General features: G+C 39.9%; 1 protein-coding gene across 6 annotated transcripts in view; it reads left to right on the top strand.

The window, feature by feature from the left end:
• The window catches only part of PDSS2 (decaprenyl diphosphate synthase subunit 2), a 267,741-nt gene extending 248,983 nt beyond the window's left edge, over positions 1–18,758 (top strand). For 5 of the 6 annotated variants that reach the window (XM_060283791.1, XM_030882914.2, XM_070043476.1 and 2 more), the window contains one exon: positions 8,132–12,348. In XM_060283791.1, coding sequence (XP_060139774.1) covers positions 8,132–8,290 — 159 coding nt within the window. In that variant the 3' untranslated portion in view covers positions 8,291–12,348. Of the gene's footprint in view, positions 1–8,131; positions 12,349–17,644 lie in introns of those variants that run through there. The other variant, XM_060283789.1, reaches the window with a different exon arrangement.
• Positions 18,759–20,626: the final 1,868 nt, after the last annotated feature.

Raw genomic sequence — 20,626 nt, 5'->3', positions numbered from 1 at the left:
TGTATGACAGACTCTAGGTCCATCCACCTCACTACAAATAACTCAATTTCATTTCTTTTTATGGCTGAGTAATATTCCATTGTATATATGTGCCACATCTGCTTAATCCATTCATCTGTCGATGGACGTTTAGGTTGCTTCCATGTCCTGGCTATTGTATATAGTGCTGCAGTGAACATTGAGGTGCATGTACTTTTTTAATTATAGTTTTCTTAGGGTATATGCCCAGGAGTGGGATTGCTGTGTCATATAGTAGTTCTATTTTTAGTTTTTTAAGGAACCTCCATACTGTTCTCCATAGTGGCTGTATCAATTTACATTCCCACCAACAGTGCAAGAGGGTTCCCTTTTCTCCACACCCTCTCCAGCATTTATTGTTTGTATACTTTTTTGATGATGGCCATTCTGACCGGTGTGAGGTGATACCTCATTGTAGTTTTGATTTGCATTTCTCTAATGATTAGTGATGTTGAGCATCCTTTCATGTGTTTGTTGGCAATCTGTATATCTTCTTTGGAGAAATGTCTGTTTAGGTCTTCTGCCCATTTTGTTTGTTTCTTTGATATTGAGCTGCATGAGCTGCTTGTATATTTTGGAGATTAATCCTTTTCAGTTGCTTCATTTGCAAATATTTTCTCCCATTCTGAGGGTTGTCCTTTCGTCTTGTTTATGGTTTCCTTTGCTGTGCAAAAGCTTTTAAGTTTCATTAGGTCCCATTTGTTTATTTTTAGTGTTATTTCCCTTTCTGTAGGAGGTGGGTCAAAAAGGATCTTGCTGTGATTTATGTCATAGAGTATGCTGCCTATGTTTTCCTCTAAGAGTGTTATAGTGTCTGCCCTTAGATTTAGGTCTTTCATCCATTTTGAGTTTATTTTTGTGTATGGTGTTAGGGAGTGTTAATAGTATATTATCTTTTGGAAATATTTGCACATACTTGTTCTTACTCAACATACAACCTTTACATCTGGGAGCCCCTTATTTTTGTCATCATCTCCTTCCCTCATGCATGCCCATCAGTCTTTTAGCAGATTCTGACAAGGTTGTTTGTTTCTGAACATTTTCTGTGAGGAACGGCACTTTAAAAACACTTGTGGCAAGTGTCCTGGTGACAATACAAGCCTCTGGGTGGAGTCCCACACAATTTTTACAGTTTTGTACATCTCTCTTGTCAGCTCCTTCAAAACAGGGATAGTGCCCTGTCTCCACAGTGGTGCTCTGTGCAGAGGAAATGCTCAGCAGTGGAGGGAATCGTAGGCTCCTCCTTTTACACCCAGACCTTCTCAAATGAGAGCCCTGAGAGAGCTTATTCAGTAGCCATTATTTTGATCACTTTCATAATTAAGTATGACATTGTTGGAATTTAGTTTTTCAGAGGCTTCCATCACCCTTGAACTTTATTTCCAGTTATAGTTAATGGCAATCTTTTCACTAAACTTATTTTTGCAATGCACTTTCCTAACATGTAGTCTGGGTGTCCAAACCCATTCCTGCTAGGCCTTTCTAAGGACTGATTCTAATACCAAGATGGCATTAATTTTTTGTTAATTCCTATCACCTTTATATCCAATTATGCTGACATAATTAAGCAAAAAGTGCTTCTTCTATCTTCTAATACAGAAGATTATCAGTTAGGCACACCAGGAATTTGCCAACTATAGAATGCAAGTTTTAGCAGATGTTCAAAGGTTGAAGTCCCGTATCATTACTGCATCATACCTTTCTGCCAGCTGTATAATCTGTTAAGGAAGCATGGTCCACTTCTACCACTTGGGTGAGAGGTATGTGGTCTCTTCCCATAACAGCATGGCTCCCATTTGTTTCCTTTTACCCTTATCCAGCTGTTTTCAACCATTTAAATACAAAACAAAACTTTAACATATTGTTTCATACTCCCTTACTCTCTATTGTACAGTTTCTTCAGAACAAGGTCTGCCCCGCGTTCCAGATGAGTTTTAGTATCCCTGTTCTCTCTAAGCACTCTATCTGGTTGGGTGAAAGAAAATTTGGGGCTATCTCCAAATCTTTCCAGTGCTATAGAGTAGAAGAGCTCTGGATGTGCAGAAATGAAACCTAGGCCATTTCTCAGATTTGCTCTTGACTCTGGTCCACATCACTTAGCCTCTCTCATCCAGTGTCTTCTGCAAAATGAGGTGAGAAGCGAAGATGGTGCTTGGGGTTTCTTCTAGGTCTAAGGTTTTGTTTTAATTTCATTGGAGAGAAGCGACTGCTGCCTCCACATCTTCTAAAGCTGCTTAGATCCCGTGGCAAGGGCTTGCCTTTAATATTTTAAGAGGACTTTCAAACCAAATAGTTTTCAGAGGCATACAATGATTTCTCAAAAGAGTCTCATAAAAGCAACATTTATCACGGAAAAGGTGTTTAATAACACCTTTTAATAAATGTTAAATAATAATGCATTTTAAGTACTGTGGATCCTCTTGGTGTTAATATCTTTAATTGGATCCTCTAGCAGGGGATTTGGACTTAATTTATTTCGGGTGATTCTGCACTTATACAGTTATTCAGTTGACTTAATTAGAGATTTAATTACATTATTGCCCTAAAGTGCTATATCAGGGAAATAAAATGGAGACTGATAATTCACCATTTTGTATTTTTTTAATTTATCTTACAGCTAAAGTGTTTTTCAGGCCATAAAGGCCAGAGTGGGCATACTAGCATTTCTAGCCACATCCTAATATGGAAAGTTCTACCTATGCATCAATTGGGAATTTGCCCAGTCAAAATGTAGGGGAAGGCAAAAGCGGAAATAATTTTTTTTTAATTGTGGTCTTTTCTCTTGCAGTTATTAGAACCAAGGTCATGGGCCCAATCCCTCAGTGTTCCATTCAACCCTCTCTGGTTCTGTAGCCCTATGACAAGCCCTCTAACAGTGGTCCTGGGGGCAGCAACTGTGTTTCTCTCTGTACCTACAGCCCCTACTATATACCTATACCATATAGGTGCCCAATAAACGCTTGCTAAATTTAATTTGAGCATCACAAGAACAACCCTTTGGAAGTGTGGTTAAAACGATATAGGGCTTCCCTGGTGGCACAGTGGTTGAGAGTCCGCCTGCCGATGCAGGGAACACGGGTTCGTGCCCCGGTCTGGGAAGATCCCACATGCCGTGGAGCGGCTGGGCCCGTGAGCCATGGCCGCTGAGCCTGCGCGTCCGGAGCCTGTGTCCACAACAGGAGAGGCCACAACAGTGAGAGGCCCACATACCGCAAAAGGAAAAAAAACCAAAAAACCAAAAACGATATAAACCCAACATGACAGTTTTAAAATACAGTCTCTCAAAATACATGCCCCAGCGAGTGAGGTACTCCCAAATCTGGCTAATCATTGCAATGACCAGTGATTAGCATTTTAAAAAAACATTAAAAAAAGAAGCATTTTTTTTTTAGGCCTTACTGAATCCATCTCCAAGAATGAGGCCTATGCATCTGCATTTGAAAGCTCCCCAGATGAATCTTATGATCAGCCAAGTTTAGGAACTCCAGCTTAATGTGTCTTTTGTCGCATTTATTTACAAAGGACAAGATTGTATTTTTCTGGGTAAACTCATGGCCTTTTCTAATTTATAGTAAAAACAAGTCTCGTTTATACGCTATTAATTATATCTAAAGGATTTCCTTTGAGCCAGTAGTTTATGTTTGGTTGGTGGAAGTGTATACAGATGCCTGTGAGGAATAATACCTTCCATGAAGGATTAGATTACTGATGAGTTCTGAAATGGGCATTTTACACACGGAAGCTATCAGGTCCTTGGTATGCAAAGTCCTGGGAGCCAACCGTGTGGAGAGCAGATTGGAGTATTAACTGGAAGTACAGTAGTCATTGGGGAAGAGAAATTAACTCTTTTAGGACTTGAGTAACTTTTAGTGATGTCCTCCTGGGTGCTATTTTGCCCTAGTCTGAATTACCCTTCATTGTAGGGTTAAATACCATATAAGTCACCATCAAATATTCAGTTGAGCCTGACTGAATAAAGTTTACAGACTAACAAACTAAGCGTAGCAATCAGAGAAACACAGAATGTAGAACATTGTACAACATAGCTTGGTCCTTTCAAAATGGCAATATCATAGGGGGAAGAAGTTTAAAGTGTCATAACATGAATGCAGTGTGTAAACCAGGATTCATTGTGGTTTGGGGGGCAAAAAAGGCTAAAAAAGACATTTTGGAGCCAATTGGGGAAATTTGCAGATGGACTAGATATTGATAATAGGAGAGGATTACTGTTAACTTTCCGAGCTGTGATAATGGTATTCTGGCCATGTAGGAGAATGTTTTTATCTTTGGAGATGCTTCTCAAAACAAGGGTAAAGCATCCTGCAGCCTGTGGTATGTCCAAGCCTCCTCCTACCAGTTGAGAGCCAGTTGTTAAATATTCAAGAATTTTGTGATTCTACAACCCTTGGTAGCTTGAAATCAGCCATGATGGGAGTATTTATACCACAAAAATCTGCAAATGCTACAAATAGGGCTTTTTCCTCCTCTGGAGAGCTAATATACCAGCTTAAACAGCTTACTTTCAAATGATTCAGAAAACACACACATACAAGTAGATAGAACAAAAATAGCAAAATATTAATAGTTGTTGAATCTAGGTAGAAGATACGCGTTCATTAATTATGCTACGTCCAGAAGTCACAGACTTCCTATAAAGGCCAAAGTGTAAATATTTTAGGCTTTGCAATCCATACAGTCTCTGTGGCAGCTACTCAAGTCTGTAGGTCTGCCGTTATAGCACAGAAACAACCATAGACAATACTTAAATAAATGGGCATGGTTATATTCCAGCAGAACTTAGTTTATAAAAACAGGGGGGCCAAATTTGGCCTGAGGCCATAGGTTGCCAACTCCTGGGCTAGTCTTTCAACTTTTCCGTACTTTTAAAATATTTGAGGGATTTCCCGGCTGGTCCAATGGTTAAGACACTGCGCTTCCACTTGCAGGGGCCATGCGTTCGATCCCTGGTCAGGGAACTAAGATCCTGTGTGCCACGCAGCACAGCCAAAAAATAAAAAAATAAAATAAAAAATAAATTAAATGTTTGATAATAAAAAAAATTTTTAATAAAGTTCTTAGGTTGGGCTTCCCTGGTGGCGCAGTGGTTGAGAGTCCGCCTGCCGATGCAGGGGACACGGGTTCGTGCCCCGGTCCAGGAAGATCCCACATGCCACGGAGCGGCTGGGCCCGTGAGCCATGGCCGCTGAGCCTGCGCGTCCGGAGCCTGTGCTCCGCAACGGGAGAGGCCACAACAGTGAGAAGCCTGCGTACCGCAAAGAATAATAATAATAATAATAATAATAATAAATAAAATAAATAAATAAGTTCTTAGGTTGGTTTTCAGAACCCACCTGGGTCCCCTCTCACCTACTCCTGTAAAGTATCACACCAATCTGTTTTCATTCACTCTGGTCTCCTCTGTGCCTTTGTTCAAGCTATTCTCTTTCCCTATAATTTTCTTGCTACCCCGACGCCATAACTACTTATCAGCATTCTCAGGACATGCCTTAAATCCCTTTTCTGTAAGGCCCTCTTAAATCTCTTCTAATCAAAGTTGCTCTCATTTCTCTGGTCATCTGTAGTCCTTCACTTGCTGCTTTTCACAGTATACCCTTCGTTAGTTCCTGACCCATAAAGCAAAAAAGGATCATTGTACCCTTTACACATAATAGGTGCTCAATTAATATTTACAAATTGAAATCCAGTCATGCAGATATCCACTTGCCTGCAGTTACCAACCTAGAAGTCCAGAATAGAGAATGTTGGCCAGTCTAATTTAGACTTGAGGGAATTAAAGATAATGAAAATAAGAAGCATGTTCTTTCTTTTTCTTTTTTTTTTAATCTTTAAGGCTGGTCTGATCCAAGTTCAGCTACCTTTGAGGTTGCTGTGTGTCAAGCTAAAATAGACTTGATCTATTTTGGGTGGGGTAGCTTTCTTGGCAATGGCTAAGGGCTTGAGGAGGAAGAAGAATTAAGTAGTTCTGAATATCTGTAGTGTTTTAGACACTGTCAAGCACTCTATACTGTCTCATGCGGTATCCCCGCCCCCCCAGCAGTCCTACAAGGGACTGATATTATCCCCATTTAAACTCAGAGCAGTTAACTGGCCTCTCTAAGATGGGAGCTAGAAGAGGAGCTTGAATCTGGCTACCTCTGATACCCAGGACCATTTTAGTGCCTTCATGCATTCAGTGATGGCAGGAAACCAGGGAACCCTAGGCTGAAACAATACCAAAGTTCATATGCAGTGTGGAAATACCTGTAGAATGCTGAGAGTCTGGCGGAGTATAATATTAAGTGCCACTGGACTGGGTGTTAGGAAAACTGGCTTCTGATCGCAGCTTTGTCACTATCCATCTGTGATCTTGTGTGAGCCGCTGAGCTTCTCTGGCCCTTCCTCTCATCTATATAATTAGGGGAGTAAAGCAGGTTATTTCTTTTATTCCTTTATGTTTCATGCATTATACGATAGCTCCAAGTCTAATGAAGAGATAGATAAGTGAATGGAGAATTAAAATACAACACTATATAATAATGCTGTACTCCACATATGCACAGGGCACTCCAGGAGCCCCAAGGAAGAAAGGCACCTAGCCCCTTAGGCCTGTCATCCTAGCTGTGTACATTCCACCCAAGTGGAATTGGGGAGCTTGATGGGGCGAGGGGGGTGTGTGGAGACTGTCTCAAGCCATCAGCTGCAAGTAGTTTCCCTAAGTAATGATGAAACGGCGGAAAGGGAAAGGACTTCCATGCCTCATGAAAGAGCTTGGACTTTTTTTTCCTTAAAGCTATTGGAAGGCAGTGGAGGGTTTTAAGCAAGATCACATTTGCTTTTTATAAAGATCTTCTTGGCAGCGTGAAGGATGGAGTCCAGAGGCAAAGAACTGGTGGTGGGAAGACGCTTTAGGAGGTGATTGCAAAAATAACCCAGGCAAGCGATGATGATAGCCTGAACTGATGTGGCAATGAAGAGCAGATGATAGTGAAGAGCAGATGATAATTTGAGGGCTTTGTATGAGATAGAATGGCTGACACTTAGTGAGTGTATCAGTCAAGATGGCCACAGGCAACCTGACAGTCTCTTCAGACAACAGACGTGTTTCTTGCCCATACTACATGTCCTGTGCAGGTTGGAGAGGCACCGTGGTTGCTCACCGTGGCCACTCGGGGATCCGACCTGAGGGGCTTCTTCAATGTGACTGGTTGATGTACCAGAGGGAAACCTCTGGCGGGACTCATATGGACCGTTAAATGCTACAGCCCAGAAGTGACACACACCGTTCACGTCTCATGGACTAGAACTTGTCACTGGGCGCCAACCAACCTAGTGGGGAGCCAGAAAGTTCAGTCATGGGTGAGCCATGGTGCCTGAATGGATGAAGAGAACTCCCGAGTTTCTGATTTAGGGAGTAAAGCAGACATTAGAGGTATTCACTGAGAAGAAGATGGAATCGGGGCAAGGGGAAGTGGACCGGCCAAATCATTATAAGTCTTTTTCAGCTCTAAAGTGTAACCATTGTATTGGTCCTTTCCAGTCATCAGGGAGAGGGATTGGAAATCAACTCCATTTGTGGGCAAGAGTTGACTTTATTCTTCACAAAGGGTATTTTAATTCATTCCTCCCAAAGTCTTACAGTTTTAATAATGTAGTGCTCAGATCTAATACTATGTGTCTTTCTTGAATTTTCACATGGACTATTGTGCCAACATACAGTGTAAAAATATTAGTTATTAACTAGGATGTTAATGAAGCCTTCCTCACCTAAGAATATCAGGCTGCTGAATTCAAAAGGTCAGAGATGTAAATGCCCTCTGCCTCATCACCACCACCCTCCAGCAGGGCCCACTTCAAGATATCACAGGGCGGGAGTTGGGGAAGAGGTGTAATTAGGCTAATTGGAGCCTATTGTTCTGCTCTGGAGGGCCAAACCTAGCAGCCTTAGGGAATGTTAGTGCCTCAAAATCACTGGTGGATAGTGTCCTCTTTAACCTCAAAAGCAGAAACAGTGAATCTATACTGTTTCTCCCCTTCTTTGTTTTCCACCTCTCCTCCCCAATTTAATTGTGGTACCTTAAAAACTGACTTTTCCTGTGCATTTGTTTCTTAACAGTTGCGAGAAACAATCAGCGCTGGCAAAGGTGTGACTTCAGCTATTGACCTGTGTCGTTACCATGGAAACAAGGCACTGGAGGCCCTGGAGAGCTTTCCTCCCTCGGAGGCCAGAACTGCTTTAGAAAACATTGTGTTTGCTGTGACCAGATTTTCGTGACACCAAATTAAAAAGACTATTGTTCGTTAGCTGAAAAAAACTGGGGAATGAGGTGATCGGGAGAGCTTTCATGATGAAAGATCTAAATGTGTTAATGACTTTAACAACATACACATTTTTTTTCTTTTTACCACACTGCTAAATGAATACTGCCTTCTTTTTGGAACTGCTACAAACAAAATTAGAAGAAAAAAGGTCAAGCAGTTTTCAGTTGTCACGCCACAAGCACACTTGAGGCTTCAGTAGCAGAAATAATTAATGAGATTCGCTCCTGTGACCTCAGCAAATGGACAGGAAATAAGTCCTTATTGATTGGACTGAGCCAGGGATGGCGCCAGGGCGGTGGCCTGTGGTTTTCCTTCTAGAGAGGACAGGGCAAGCTGGAAGCTGCAGGTGTCAAGAGAAACACTATCAATGCCAGCCAGGGAGGACTGTCAAATCAAAAGCCGGTGACCAATTTTTCATAACGGAGGGTAGTTTAATGATTAAGAAAAAAAAACATGCTTTGTCTTCTTGCAATTATGTCTTTGTATTTTATAGCTGCAGTATGGATATACTTTGTGCTTCTTGGGTTCTGTAAGATTTTGGGGGGAAACTGCTGAAAAAATAAGGCCAAATATTTGAAGTAGGAGATTAAAATGTTATCAAATGTTAACTTGGTTATAGTAGGAATTGCCTGTTTTTCTTTCTGGAAGACCAGATTTTTTCAAACGCATTTCAAAGAACCAAACTTTTTTTTCAAGCTGAACAGGATGCTTCTTTTTTTCAAGTAAATGTATTCATTTGTAATACGTTGGTGTAGAGAATACCTTTAATTTTTACAAGTGTCAGATATATAATTGTTGTACTGGGGAATTCATTGGTGATTTTTTTTTTTAGCCTCAGAGTGTCAGATTTTGGTCTTGAACCACAGACATCCAATTACAGAAAGAATATAAGCAATCTCACAGGCCTGCAATTGGACACTGTCTCTCTGTGGTTCATAGGAGATGATTTTTGAGGTTTGCATGCATGCAATATGAGAACACCGTTGACAAGAAGGCTGAGTTTACATAAATGATCTAGATTGAGACTCAGCTACCTTTCTTCCTTATGTGGTGTAATTACAGCCCTATCTGGAGACAGCGAACACAGCAAACAGATTTTATTACCTAGTTCACTCAAACACTAAGTGAAGTCACTTTAGTTAAATTCCTTCTTCAAAAGTTACAAAACCGTTTTATCAGGACCCATCATGTGGCATGCAATGAAAAGAAAATGTAAGCTACAGAGGTTAAGGTATTGTATTTTGAAATATTTTTAAGCGTACTTGAAATGTTGTAATTGTACAGTTTATGCTACTACAATTTGAAGGCCTATAGATTTAGCTGAAGAGAACACTCCACTCTTCTGTTTGAAATGCCTTTTCTCACAGAAATTGGCTTAATTAGTAACTATGGTTAGATGCTTTAGATCAGACTAGGTTTTAATCATTAACTTCCACAAAGGAGGAGTCATGCTTTGTGTCCTCTGGATGAGCAGGAACTTCAGCAAGCTGTAGGTTTTATTAAGCAGATGGTCAGGTACTATGGAACACAAGGCAGGATTCTAGGGCTCCTCTAGTTCTGGTTTAGCACCTGGTTCTCTGTGTGACCTTGAACAAGTCACTTCCCTCTGAGCCTCAGTTTCCACATTTGTAAAATAAGGTTAAACAAGAGAATATATGAGGTCCTCTCCAGCTTTGTTTTATTTTCTAAAAGTTTGCCATTTCTGACTCTCTAGATAACAAAGATGCTATGTGAAATTCAGGGAACAGGGAAGGTGAAACACAAAGAGAGGCTATGAAGGAAAGCATAAAACTTAATGGCAGACTTCTTGCCAAGCTGCCTAACAGGTGACCTAAAGAATTCCCAGCTCTCCTTTGTATGACTTATAATCCTGGACTCTTTGTTTCAACACTCGCCTTTCTGCTTTCTTTGGAACATTTCCTACCTCCCTTTCATCTTCCCAGCTGCCTTCCAGGCCTCTGTTCCCTCTCCTGTGCCCTGCTGTCTGTCCGACTCCCTGGGAGCAACAGCCCTGCCCTCACTGTTGAGTGACAGCTCTGCTTTTGTTAAACCTAATACGCTGGCTAAGTCAGTCTAAAGTATTAAATACTGATAGTCTTCTCCGTACCCCTTCTTCAGGGATATTTATTTATTAATTCATTTTAAGCCCTTATAATTTCAGACAATCTCTAGGGAGAAATTTGGGGACAGCAAGACGTGCTTAATTACACCTTTTGGCCTACTGCCTGAGTGCTGCCAGGGAAGGTACTGACAAGGCAGAGTTAGTGACCTTAGAATGTCTCCTCCTTTACCCCCTCTGCATCACTCTCCACCCCCAGCTTCTTGCTAGAGTGAAGAATTCATTCATTAACCATTGTCCCTCTTCCCCCCCACCTGGACCTGCAAACCTCACTCACTTCAGGCCCCTGAGCCCACCTGCACTCTCCTTCCTCCCTATCAGTCTTTTCTTCAAGTAAGGGCTCTGCGTGTATACCAGGCACTCTGCTAAGGGCTTTAACAGTACTGTCTTGTTCGAATCCCATGACCACTCTCTGGGGGTAAGACTTAATCCCCCATTTATAGATGCAGGAGCCAGCAGAAAGGACTGCCTCTGACAGACTGGCTTGCCTTCACACGCCATCTCCCCACTTTAGAGTCATTCCAGACAGCACCTCTTTCTCTCTTCCTTTGCTTCTCTTTCCAGATAAGACTCTACTCCTTTCCAAAGATCTCGAGCCTTCAGCCTCCTGTCTCCCTCATGTCCCTATTCTTGAGTCTTGTGTTTCCCCTGCTGGCTATGAATGGGCTCAGTTCTCCCCTAAATGACATCCCTCACTTCCCCTATTTATCCTTCCACCTCTACTTTTTTCTTCCTAGCATTAGCAGCACACCTTCTTACAGGCTACTAACTCCTTAACCCTGGCAATTGGTCATTCACTGCCGGGTCCCCACCATCTAGACCAGCGCCAGCACTGTAGACACTCAAAGACTACTTGTTCAACAAATCTATCGGGTCTCACGGCACTACTCCACTGAGATGCCTTCTTCTCGTTCACAGATGGTGACCTCACTGTGAAGTTTACCAGACGTCCCCCTGCATGCAGACTTCCCCACAGCATTTCACCTTGCTAATGCAGCTTCCGCCCTCACCCCCACAGCACCTGTGACCCACTTCCCCTCTTCTCTGACTACCCTTCCTTTTGTGTCTCATACATCTCTCTCTTAGTCCCACCTCTAGAGACATTCTTTTCTAAATTTTTAAATTATATTTCCCGAGGAACTATAAAGCCGTTTCCTGTGCCACTAAGTCATCTTCTTTTGAATTCCCCAACTTAGAAAAACTGTTTCTAAAAAACAGTGTCAATCAGATATTGATTAGATAGTGAGTTATTTGCCATTCACTGTTAGTTACTTTGAAAGAAGATAAGGATTATGACTATCATTAAACTTTGTTGTGAGTTTTACTTGATGACAACACTAAATCCTCTTCATGTTTTCTTATATAATGTGGTAACCCAGTCACACCTAAAAATAAGTGATCAGTGACATTGTGTGCCTGGTCCAGGTCTCGTTCTCTAATGTTTGAGACTTTCTCTTACCTATGCCAATGTTATTGCTATGGCCCAGCATGCAGGTGAAACCTACAGACTTGGGGTAAAAGACATATACATTAGTGCAAAATGCTCCAAAAAGATGTACACGTTTTTTAAGGCCCAGTACCTACAACATTCTGGTCACTCAGGTGACCAGAAAGTAATCTGAATAATCCGTGATTATCTTTCAAAACCTGACAAGTTGCTGTAACATAGATCTCTTTGGGCAAGTGGCTTTGGGGGAATTGTGTTTAATCAACAAAATTGCAGCTAAAGGCTACTTCTTTTTCTTTCTCTCTTTTTTAAGACTTAACTAAGAATTCCCTGGAGGTCCAGTGGTTAGGACTCGGTGCTTTCACTGCCATGGCCTGGGTTCAATCCCTGGTCAGGGAACTAGGATCCTGTAAGCCACATGGCGCAGCCCAAAAAAAAAATAAAAGACTAACTAAACAGCAGGTCCATCACAGACAAGGAGGACGTTGCTTTCAGAAAACTCTTTTCACGTTCCTTCCTAGAGCTCTTAGATTCAGGAAGATTCTTTCCTGCCCCTTCATTTGTCTTCCCACTGTGAAATCCTGTTGTTAAGATCTCACCTTTCTGACGAATAGAATTCCAGGATTTATCTTTAGAATCTAATGACTGCCTCTCAATCTGGAGAAGGCATGCCACACCTTCGCTAAGACTCAAAAGGGCAGAGATGGATTGGGTTGACTTTTTAATCTATTTGTGAGGACACAATTGTCACTCCATTGTTATTAATAGTTTCCATTATTGTTAATCACCTTTTAGTAATAATAAAGCTATTTGCACTTTCTTTCTTTTTAAAACACAAAGCAATCTAACAAGACTGTCATTTACCTCTTTCTCCATTTCCTACCATCACTCCTAATCCCTTCTCAAATTAACTGTTTTATTTTTTCAGAAGGGATCCTGCCTTTACATTAAGGAGATAACATACTTTTGAAAAAGAAGGTCACCTGGGGAGAACCCAGTGTGGCCAGAACTGACAGTGGTGTCCACCCCTCCCTTTAGCTTCCCCACCTGCCCTTGGGGCGCTGAAGTGCTAAGTTTTAGGCCTCTACCGGTGGAGGAATATTCTTCCTAGATATGTATTTCTTACTCTTCCGTAGAAAGAGAAAGTTTCTCAGGCTTTCATTCCTTTTCTTTCTTTTTATAGATGCTGATTCCATCTTCATGGAGAAGCTCTATCAGCTTTCTTTCAATGTGATCTGCTCACTTCTAAGACTGATAGTATACCGGTCACTGTGCATCCTGAGCAGATGAGTAGGCTCCCCACTGCCTTGACTGTTGTTGGGAAGATTTCACTTTTTGATGCGTTTAAGTAAATAAACACTTCTAAAGAAATTTTGGAAAGTAGAAAAAAATTACTCTCAGTCTCACCATGCTCACATAATCAGTATCACCATTTCATTTGTATTTAATCCAGCCTTTTCTGCTATGCCTATCTTTTTTGCATGGTTGTAATTCTAGTATAAATTCAACTTTGGGTCCTGCTGTTTTTACATAATACATCATAAGCATTTTTTCATGGTGCTGCAGTCTTCATCACCACTATTGATAAGTAGCTTAAACTCCAAACAAGGTATATTGAATTTTTATTCCTGATTGGTTTCTCTGGGATAAATGGGTATACGGTAAATACTCATAAGTCAACATCCCAACCTGCTACTAAGAAAGTCTTTGTCTTGGAAAAATAGTGCCCCTGCAGGTTCTCCACAGCAGCAAGTTAAAACTGTGAAATAAATTCCCTTAAAATTCTTTAGCCTGAATGATTAATCTTTTCAGTTGGTGGTTCCTATTCCTTCGAGACGATGCTCAAAATGGATTCACATCTCTATGTATTTTCCTCTTGCTTCACTGCAAGTTCTCAGCCAGCCACACTTCAGTAGGATGACTTCTTTCTTCCCACTGAGGTTCAAAATCTCCTAGGACGGGAAAGGCCCGCAGGCAGTTGTGTTAGGTTCTGCTCTTGGCCAAAACCAAGGAGAAACCATGTTCTAAGAGTTGAGGAGCCGTCTTTCCTTCTTCAAGGGCTTGGGAGAAGAGGACTCTAGAAACTCCTAGGGTTTGTTTGAAGGGAAACAAAATAACCTTTATCTGACTCAAATCTTTCGTGCTATAACAGTATGAGTTTATTGTGTTTTGTTATTGTCTTCTTTTGTTTGGCTCTTTCTTTTTTTGTAAGCCTTCAAATGAAGGAGAAAACAGCATCATCCTCAAAGAATTAAGCTACACTTGCAACCTTTCCTTCCTTAAATTAATCATCATAACTTTACTATTCGCATTACTTCTCACTTGTCACATTTCAATGAAGTCTCCCTGCCTGTCCTCCTCCCTTATATCATGAGTTGCACAGTTACTTAAACTTACTTGTGTATGTGGAATACGATCAATTAATTGTGAGCTTCCTAATTGCTGCCTGTTTATGCAGTTCTGTACTTTTCTTTCCTTTTATTCTTCTTTTTTTGAAGATTTAGAATTGCTTTAGTTGCATTTTCAAAAGCAGCTTTATTGAAGTATAGCTTACATATCATAAAATTCATCTAGTTTAAGTATACAATTCAATGCTTTTTTAATAAATTTACAAAGTTGTGCAAGCATCACTACAATTCAGTCTTAAAGATCCCTTGTGCACGTTTGCAGTCAACACCTGCTCCCACCCTCAGTCCTAGGCAGCCACTAATCTACTCTCTGTTGCTATAGATTTGCCTTCTCTGGACATTTTATATAAATGGAGTTTTACAGTACTTAGTCTTTTGCATCTGGTTTCTGTCACTTAGCATAATGTTTTTGAGGTTTATGTATGTTATGGAATTAATCATTATTTCATTCCTTTATATTGCTAAATAATATTCCATCGAACAGATATATTATATTCATTTATCCCTTTACCAGTTGATTGACATTTGGGTTGTTTCTACTGTTGACCTATTATTAATAATGCTGTTGTGAATACTCATGTACAAGTCGTTATGTGGACATAAGTTTTCATTTCTCCTGAGTAGATCCTCAGGAGTAAAATTTATAATAAATTTATGTTTAACCTGTTAGAAATTGCCAGACCGTTTTCCAAAGTGACTGTATCATTTTACCTTTCCAACGCATGTGGGTTCCAAATTTTTCACATCCTTGCTAACTCTTGGTATTCCCTTTTAAAAAAAAATATTTATTTTTCTTTTATTATTGCTATTTTTTTTGGTTGTGTCGGGTCTTAGTTGTGGCACACAAGATCTTTCCTTGCGGTGTGTGGGCTCAGTAGTTGTGGCACGCGGGCTTAGTGGCCCCGCGGCATGTGGGATCTTAGTTCCCTGACCAGGGATCAGACCTGTGCATCCCATGCATTGCAAGGCGGATTCTTTACCACTGGACCACCAGGGAAGTCCCCGGTATTCCATTTTTTATTATAGCTATTCTAGTAGGAATGAGACTGTATCTCATTGTGATTTGTATTTGCATTTTCCTAATGACTGATGATGTTAAGCATCGTCTCATGAGCATGTTAGTCATTTATATATCTTCTTTGGTGAAATGTCTGTTCAGATCTTTTGCCTATTTCTTAATTGGGTTGTTTGTCTTATTGAGATATAAGCATTCTTTATATATTCTGAATATAGTCCTTTATCTGATATATGGTGTGCAAATATTTGCTCCCAATCTATAGCTTAAATTCATTTTCATAATGGTTCCTTTTGAAGAGCAGAAGTCTTTAATTTTGATGAAGTCCAATTTATCAATTTCTTCTTCTATAGATCATGCTTTCAGTGTCATATCTAAGTAATCTTTGCCTAACCCAAAGTCACAAAGATTTTCTCCAATGTTCTTTTCTCAAAGTTGTATAGTTTTAGCTCTTACATTTAAGTCTATGATCCATTTTTAGTTAACTTTTGTATAAAGTGTGAGGTCAAGGTTTAAATCGGGTATCTCATCCTCAGCACTATTGACATATTGGGCTGGGTCATTCTTTGTTGTGGGGTTGCCCTGTGCATTGCTGGATGTTCAGCAGCATCTCTGGTGTATACCCATTAAATGCCAGTAGCACGCCAACCCCAGCTGCGACAACCAGAATTGTCTCTAGACATTGCCAAAAGTTCCCTGCCTTTGGGAAGCCAAAATCTCCCCCATTGAAAACCACTGGACTAAATTAATTTTTTTTGTATGTGGATATCCAGCTGTTCTAGAACCATTTGTTGAAAAGACTATTCTTTCCTCCTTTGAGTTGCCTTAGCAACTTTGTAGAAAATCAGTCGACCCTAAATACAAGAGTCTGTTTCTGTCAATTCTGTTCCATTGATTTCTATGTCTGTCCTTATGCCAGAACCACACTTCCTTGATTACTATAGCTTTATTTTCATTTACTTGTTTGTTTATTTATTGGCTGCGTTGGGTCTTCGTTGCTGTGCACAGGCTTTTTCTAGTTGCGGCGAGCAGGGGCTACTCTTCGTTGCGGTGCATGGGCTTCTCATTGCGATGGCTTCTCTTTTTACGGAGCACGGGCTCTAGGTGCGCAGGCTTCAGTAGTTGTGGCTCGTGGGCTCTAGAGCGCAGGCTCAGTAGCTGTGGCACACAGGCTTAGTTGCCCTGCGGCATGTGGGATCTTCCTGGACCAGGGCTCGAACCCATGTCCCCTGCGTTGGCAGGTGGATTCTTAACCACTCCGCCACCAGGGAAGCCCGATTACTACAGTTTTATATTAAATTTTATAATTGGGAAGTAGAAGTCCTCCAGCTTATTTTTTTATTAAACTTTTAATTTTGAGGTAATTATAGATTCACAAGTAGTTGTAAGAAATAATACAGAGAGATTCTAGGTACCCTTTACAATTTTCCCCAATGGTATCATCTTGTAAAACTATAGGACAAGATCACAACCAGAATGTTGACGTTGATACAGTCCATCAATCTTATTCAGATTTCCCCATTTACACTTGTAGTTCTTCTTTTACAGAATTGTTTTGGCCACTCTGGGTCCTTTGCATTTCTATAAAAATTTTAGGATCAGCTTGTAAATTTCTACAAAAGAGTCTGCTGGGATTTTGATAGGGACTGCATTGAATCTATTGATCTAATTTTGGATAATTGCCATTTTAACGACATTAATCTTCTAATCCATGAATCACGATTTTCTTTTTCTTTATTGTGGTAATATATATATATATATGTATAGCATACTATGTGCTATTTTAGTAATTTTAAGTGTACAATTTAGTGACATTAATTATATTTACTCTGTTGTGCAGCCATCACCACTATTTCTATAACTTTTCCATAACCCCAAATGGAAACCATGCTTTTCTTTAACAGCAGTACTGTAATTGCCAACTTACTAGTTACCGTATGGTCTTCTGTAGCCCCAAAAGTTCTTTTTCAAATCAGTAATTTAATACCAAACCCTGAATCCCAGGGAATCCTGGTACTTGTCTTTGGAATAATATAGACAGACTCTTTGTTAAGAAATTGGGCTATAGGGACTTCCATGGTGGTCCAGGGATTAAGACTCCAAGCTTCCATTGCAGGGGACACGGGTTCAATCCCTGGTCCGGGAACTAAGAGCCTACATGCTGCATGGTGCAGCCAAAAAAAACCAAACAAACAAGAAATTAGGCTTTAGAGTCTTCAAATCCCAGCTCTGCTATTGACAAGCAGGTTAATTTACTTCTCTGAGTCTTACATTATCATGCACAAATTTAAACTGTTTTATTTCTATCAATCTTCCAGGTGTGGGTGTCACTAAATGGGGTACAGAGACTCCCAGGAATACTCAGAAGCCTGCCAGGTACTGTGGAAGCCACAGAATGAACATGCACATTGTCTAAGAACATATTTTTTTCCCACAAAGTTAACGTTAGGTAATTTAACTACAAATGAGCCTTTAAACTTGTATAGCATACCAGATATATATATATTATGGAATTAAATGTAAGATTTGCATTCATTATATTATAAAATGTAAGACTTAAATTTACAGTCTGTATTTGGGTGCTTTGGGCTAACCCTGCTTCCCTTCCACCCCCCACATTGCACTTAACAAGTCTTTTACCCTCTAGTCTCCCTCTCAGCTGTGACAGGCATTCACTCATCATTCACAGCCCTTTTCCTACAGAACCTCAGAATCCTCCTCAACACAGCTCTCCAGGGCCACTATTATTGTGTCAGAGCCAGCAGGCAAGTTGAAGTCCATTTGCCATGTCTGTTCAACTAGCTAAGGACTATTTGATTTAACCTGTATTTGACCATTACCAGGGTATTTGAAATAAAATTAATAACCCTGAAAATCAAGGTGATTTTATTTCCTCTTAGCTTTCCAAAGGTTATGTTCTTCCTTTCAGATTATTTTACTTTCTCTGTTTTACATATAAATTATAATAAAGATAATGAAAGACATCATATGTTGTCTTTAAAAATGACAGTATCCATCATGTCATCCAAGTCTGCTGGTCCAAAGGTACGTAACTTTGTCCCTTTAATAGCCATCAGCAGAAATCAAGTGTCCGTTAGTATGAAAAAACCCTTTGGAAATGTCTTTGCAAAACACTTTCCAGGGACTTCCCTGGCAGTCCAGTGCTTAGGACTCCGCACTTCCACTACAGGGGGCATGGGTTTGATCCCTGGTCTGGGAACTAACATCCCGGGTGCCACGCAGCGCAGCCAGAAACAAAAAGCAAAAAAACAAAAAACACTTTCCATGCACATGTTGTGATCATTAGATCCTATTTAAGAAAGAATAAAGTGTGTTGTTTTATTTCCTATTTAAAAAGGTTTAATTTTTGTTTTATCTCATCAATTTAAATACGGGGGTTTGTTTGGGTTGTTTCTTGGTTTTGTTTTTTTTTTTTTTAGATCCTCATCTCTTTATAAAGAGATAGAGAGAGAAGGTGAAGAGACGGACAAGGGCAGGTAATAGAACAAGTCTCTTTTTGATTAAACCATTAAACGTCTAAACATCTGTATTTTTCTTCCCAGTGTCCTACCTACCAACTTTTTATGATCAGAGGCTGGCATGGCAGATTACCTTAATTTTCATCTAGCTGTTGCTAAGCTGTCACCATGGTACCAAAGCACTCAGGCAAATATAAATGCCTAAAAACAAATGCGTAGGAAGAAAATTTTGTCCCTAGCCCCCTCACCTCTCCTGTCATCTGGATGAGTAGTTCAGCATTAAAATTCTGTGTCATAGTTGCTTTATACCCATAACAAAAAAAAACCAAAATGACCCCAAACTTTTGAAAACTGAAGTATTACAGCCCATAAAAATATAACAATTTCTGCAAATGTTTCATCATTTACAAAAGTCATCACTAGTCTGTACCTATGCCTCGTAATGATTGAAACAGCCTGCATAGTAACAGTGATTGAATTTTTGCCCTCAAGCAGTATAAAACACCGCAAAAATACTGCCCTATGAATTATAATTTTTATGGTCATACAGTCACAATGAATGGCGTATTTTTGTTCTTTCTCAATGGTTAAAGTTTTTCAAATAGTTTTTAAATTTTCAAATTCTAGTAGATGATTTCAGCAAAATGACCCCAGTGTAAGCTTTATCTTCAAGAGTGGTATAAATATAAACTGCACTCTCCAATGTTATATCTCAGTCCTATTATTTCCTTTGCCTCACCACATATACACAGCAAGAGATTAATCCGAAGGGAACTGCTTCATTTTCTTAAAAGTGCCCATCAACACTCTTCAAATATGTTTATAGACTGGATGTATTACTTGTTTACCTAAATAGTAGCATAAATATCTGTTTTTAGAAAGCTTTACCGTAAGTCTTTCTATATGATTGGATTCTTAAGGAAGGCCATGATTAGTAAATTAATCACTTTCCCCCTTGACTAGTGCTAATGAAAGCTTTCCAACTTAAACATTGTGTGCTAACACTTCCTCCTCCGTAGCAATCTTCCATTTTTGCCCATCAAAAAGCACTTTCTGTTTGCAGTATGTCAGCTGTACTATTTATAACTGAGTTAACAATGCCAACTAGAGGCAGTAAAAGGTGTGTATTTCATATGCAAATTCCCAACAATAATTTCTACAATTACCTATAGTTGCTTGCTCTATTATGTTCAACATCAGCATTATAAAACTGAGTCCAGGAAGGAGAAAATAGTAGTAATATTACATGTTGTATCACCTAAAGACTTTTACTGAATTAATTAGAAAAATAAATTGAAGAGTTCAAAATGAAAGTAGCCCTAGCTTATTACAATGGGCATTTTCACATAATGGGACTTTGATGATCTGTTACAGTAGCTGTTCAGAGGAAGAAACTCACTGTGTGACATAGTGTTCTTTCTGTTTTGTCTCCGAATTTGTGTTTTTCCAAACGGTCCTCTTTACTTCTCTGTTTTACCCGATTGTGATTCCCCTGACTTGGAAACCATAAACTGAGAAAGAAGTAAGAAACCAGGATAAATTCATGTTTTCTTTTCACTGACATTTATTAAGTGTGACTATGTGCAAAGCACTATCTTGGATACAAAGATGACCAGAGAGGGAGATTGTTTGTGTCTTTCACCACTATACTGTGGGCTTCTGAGGATCAGAGTCTCTTTGAAGGCAGAGTGGGATATAACAAATAGAACAGACAGATCTGGGTTCAAATACTAGCTTCCCCATTGACTGTGACATTAGGCAAATTCCCCAAGCTTTGTCTTGCCTTTCAGAAGTGGAGACAGTCGTGCTTACTAGCAAAGT

The sequence above is a fragment of the Globicephala melas genome, chromosome 14, assembly GCF_963455315.2.
Source record: "Globicephala melas chromosome 14, mGloMel1.2, whole genome shotgun sequence".
Taxonomy (NCBI): Eukaryota; Metazoa; Chordata; class Mammalia; order Artiodactyla; family Delphinidae; genus Globicephala; species Globicephala melas.
The sequence above is the reverse complement of the archived record's forward strand: the minus strand, read 5'-3'. Positions and strand labels throughout refer to the sequence as shown.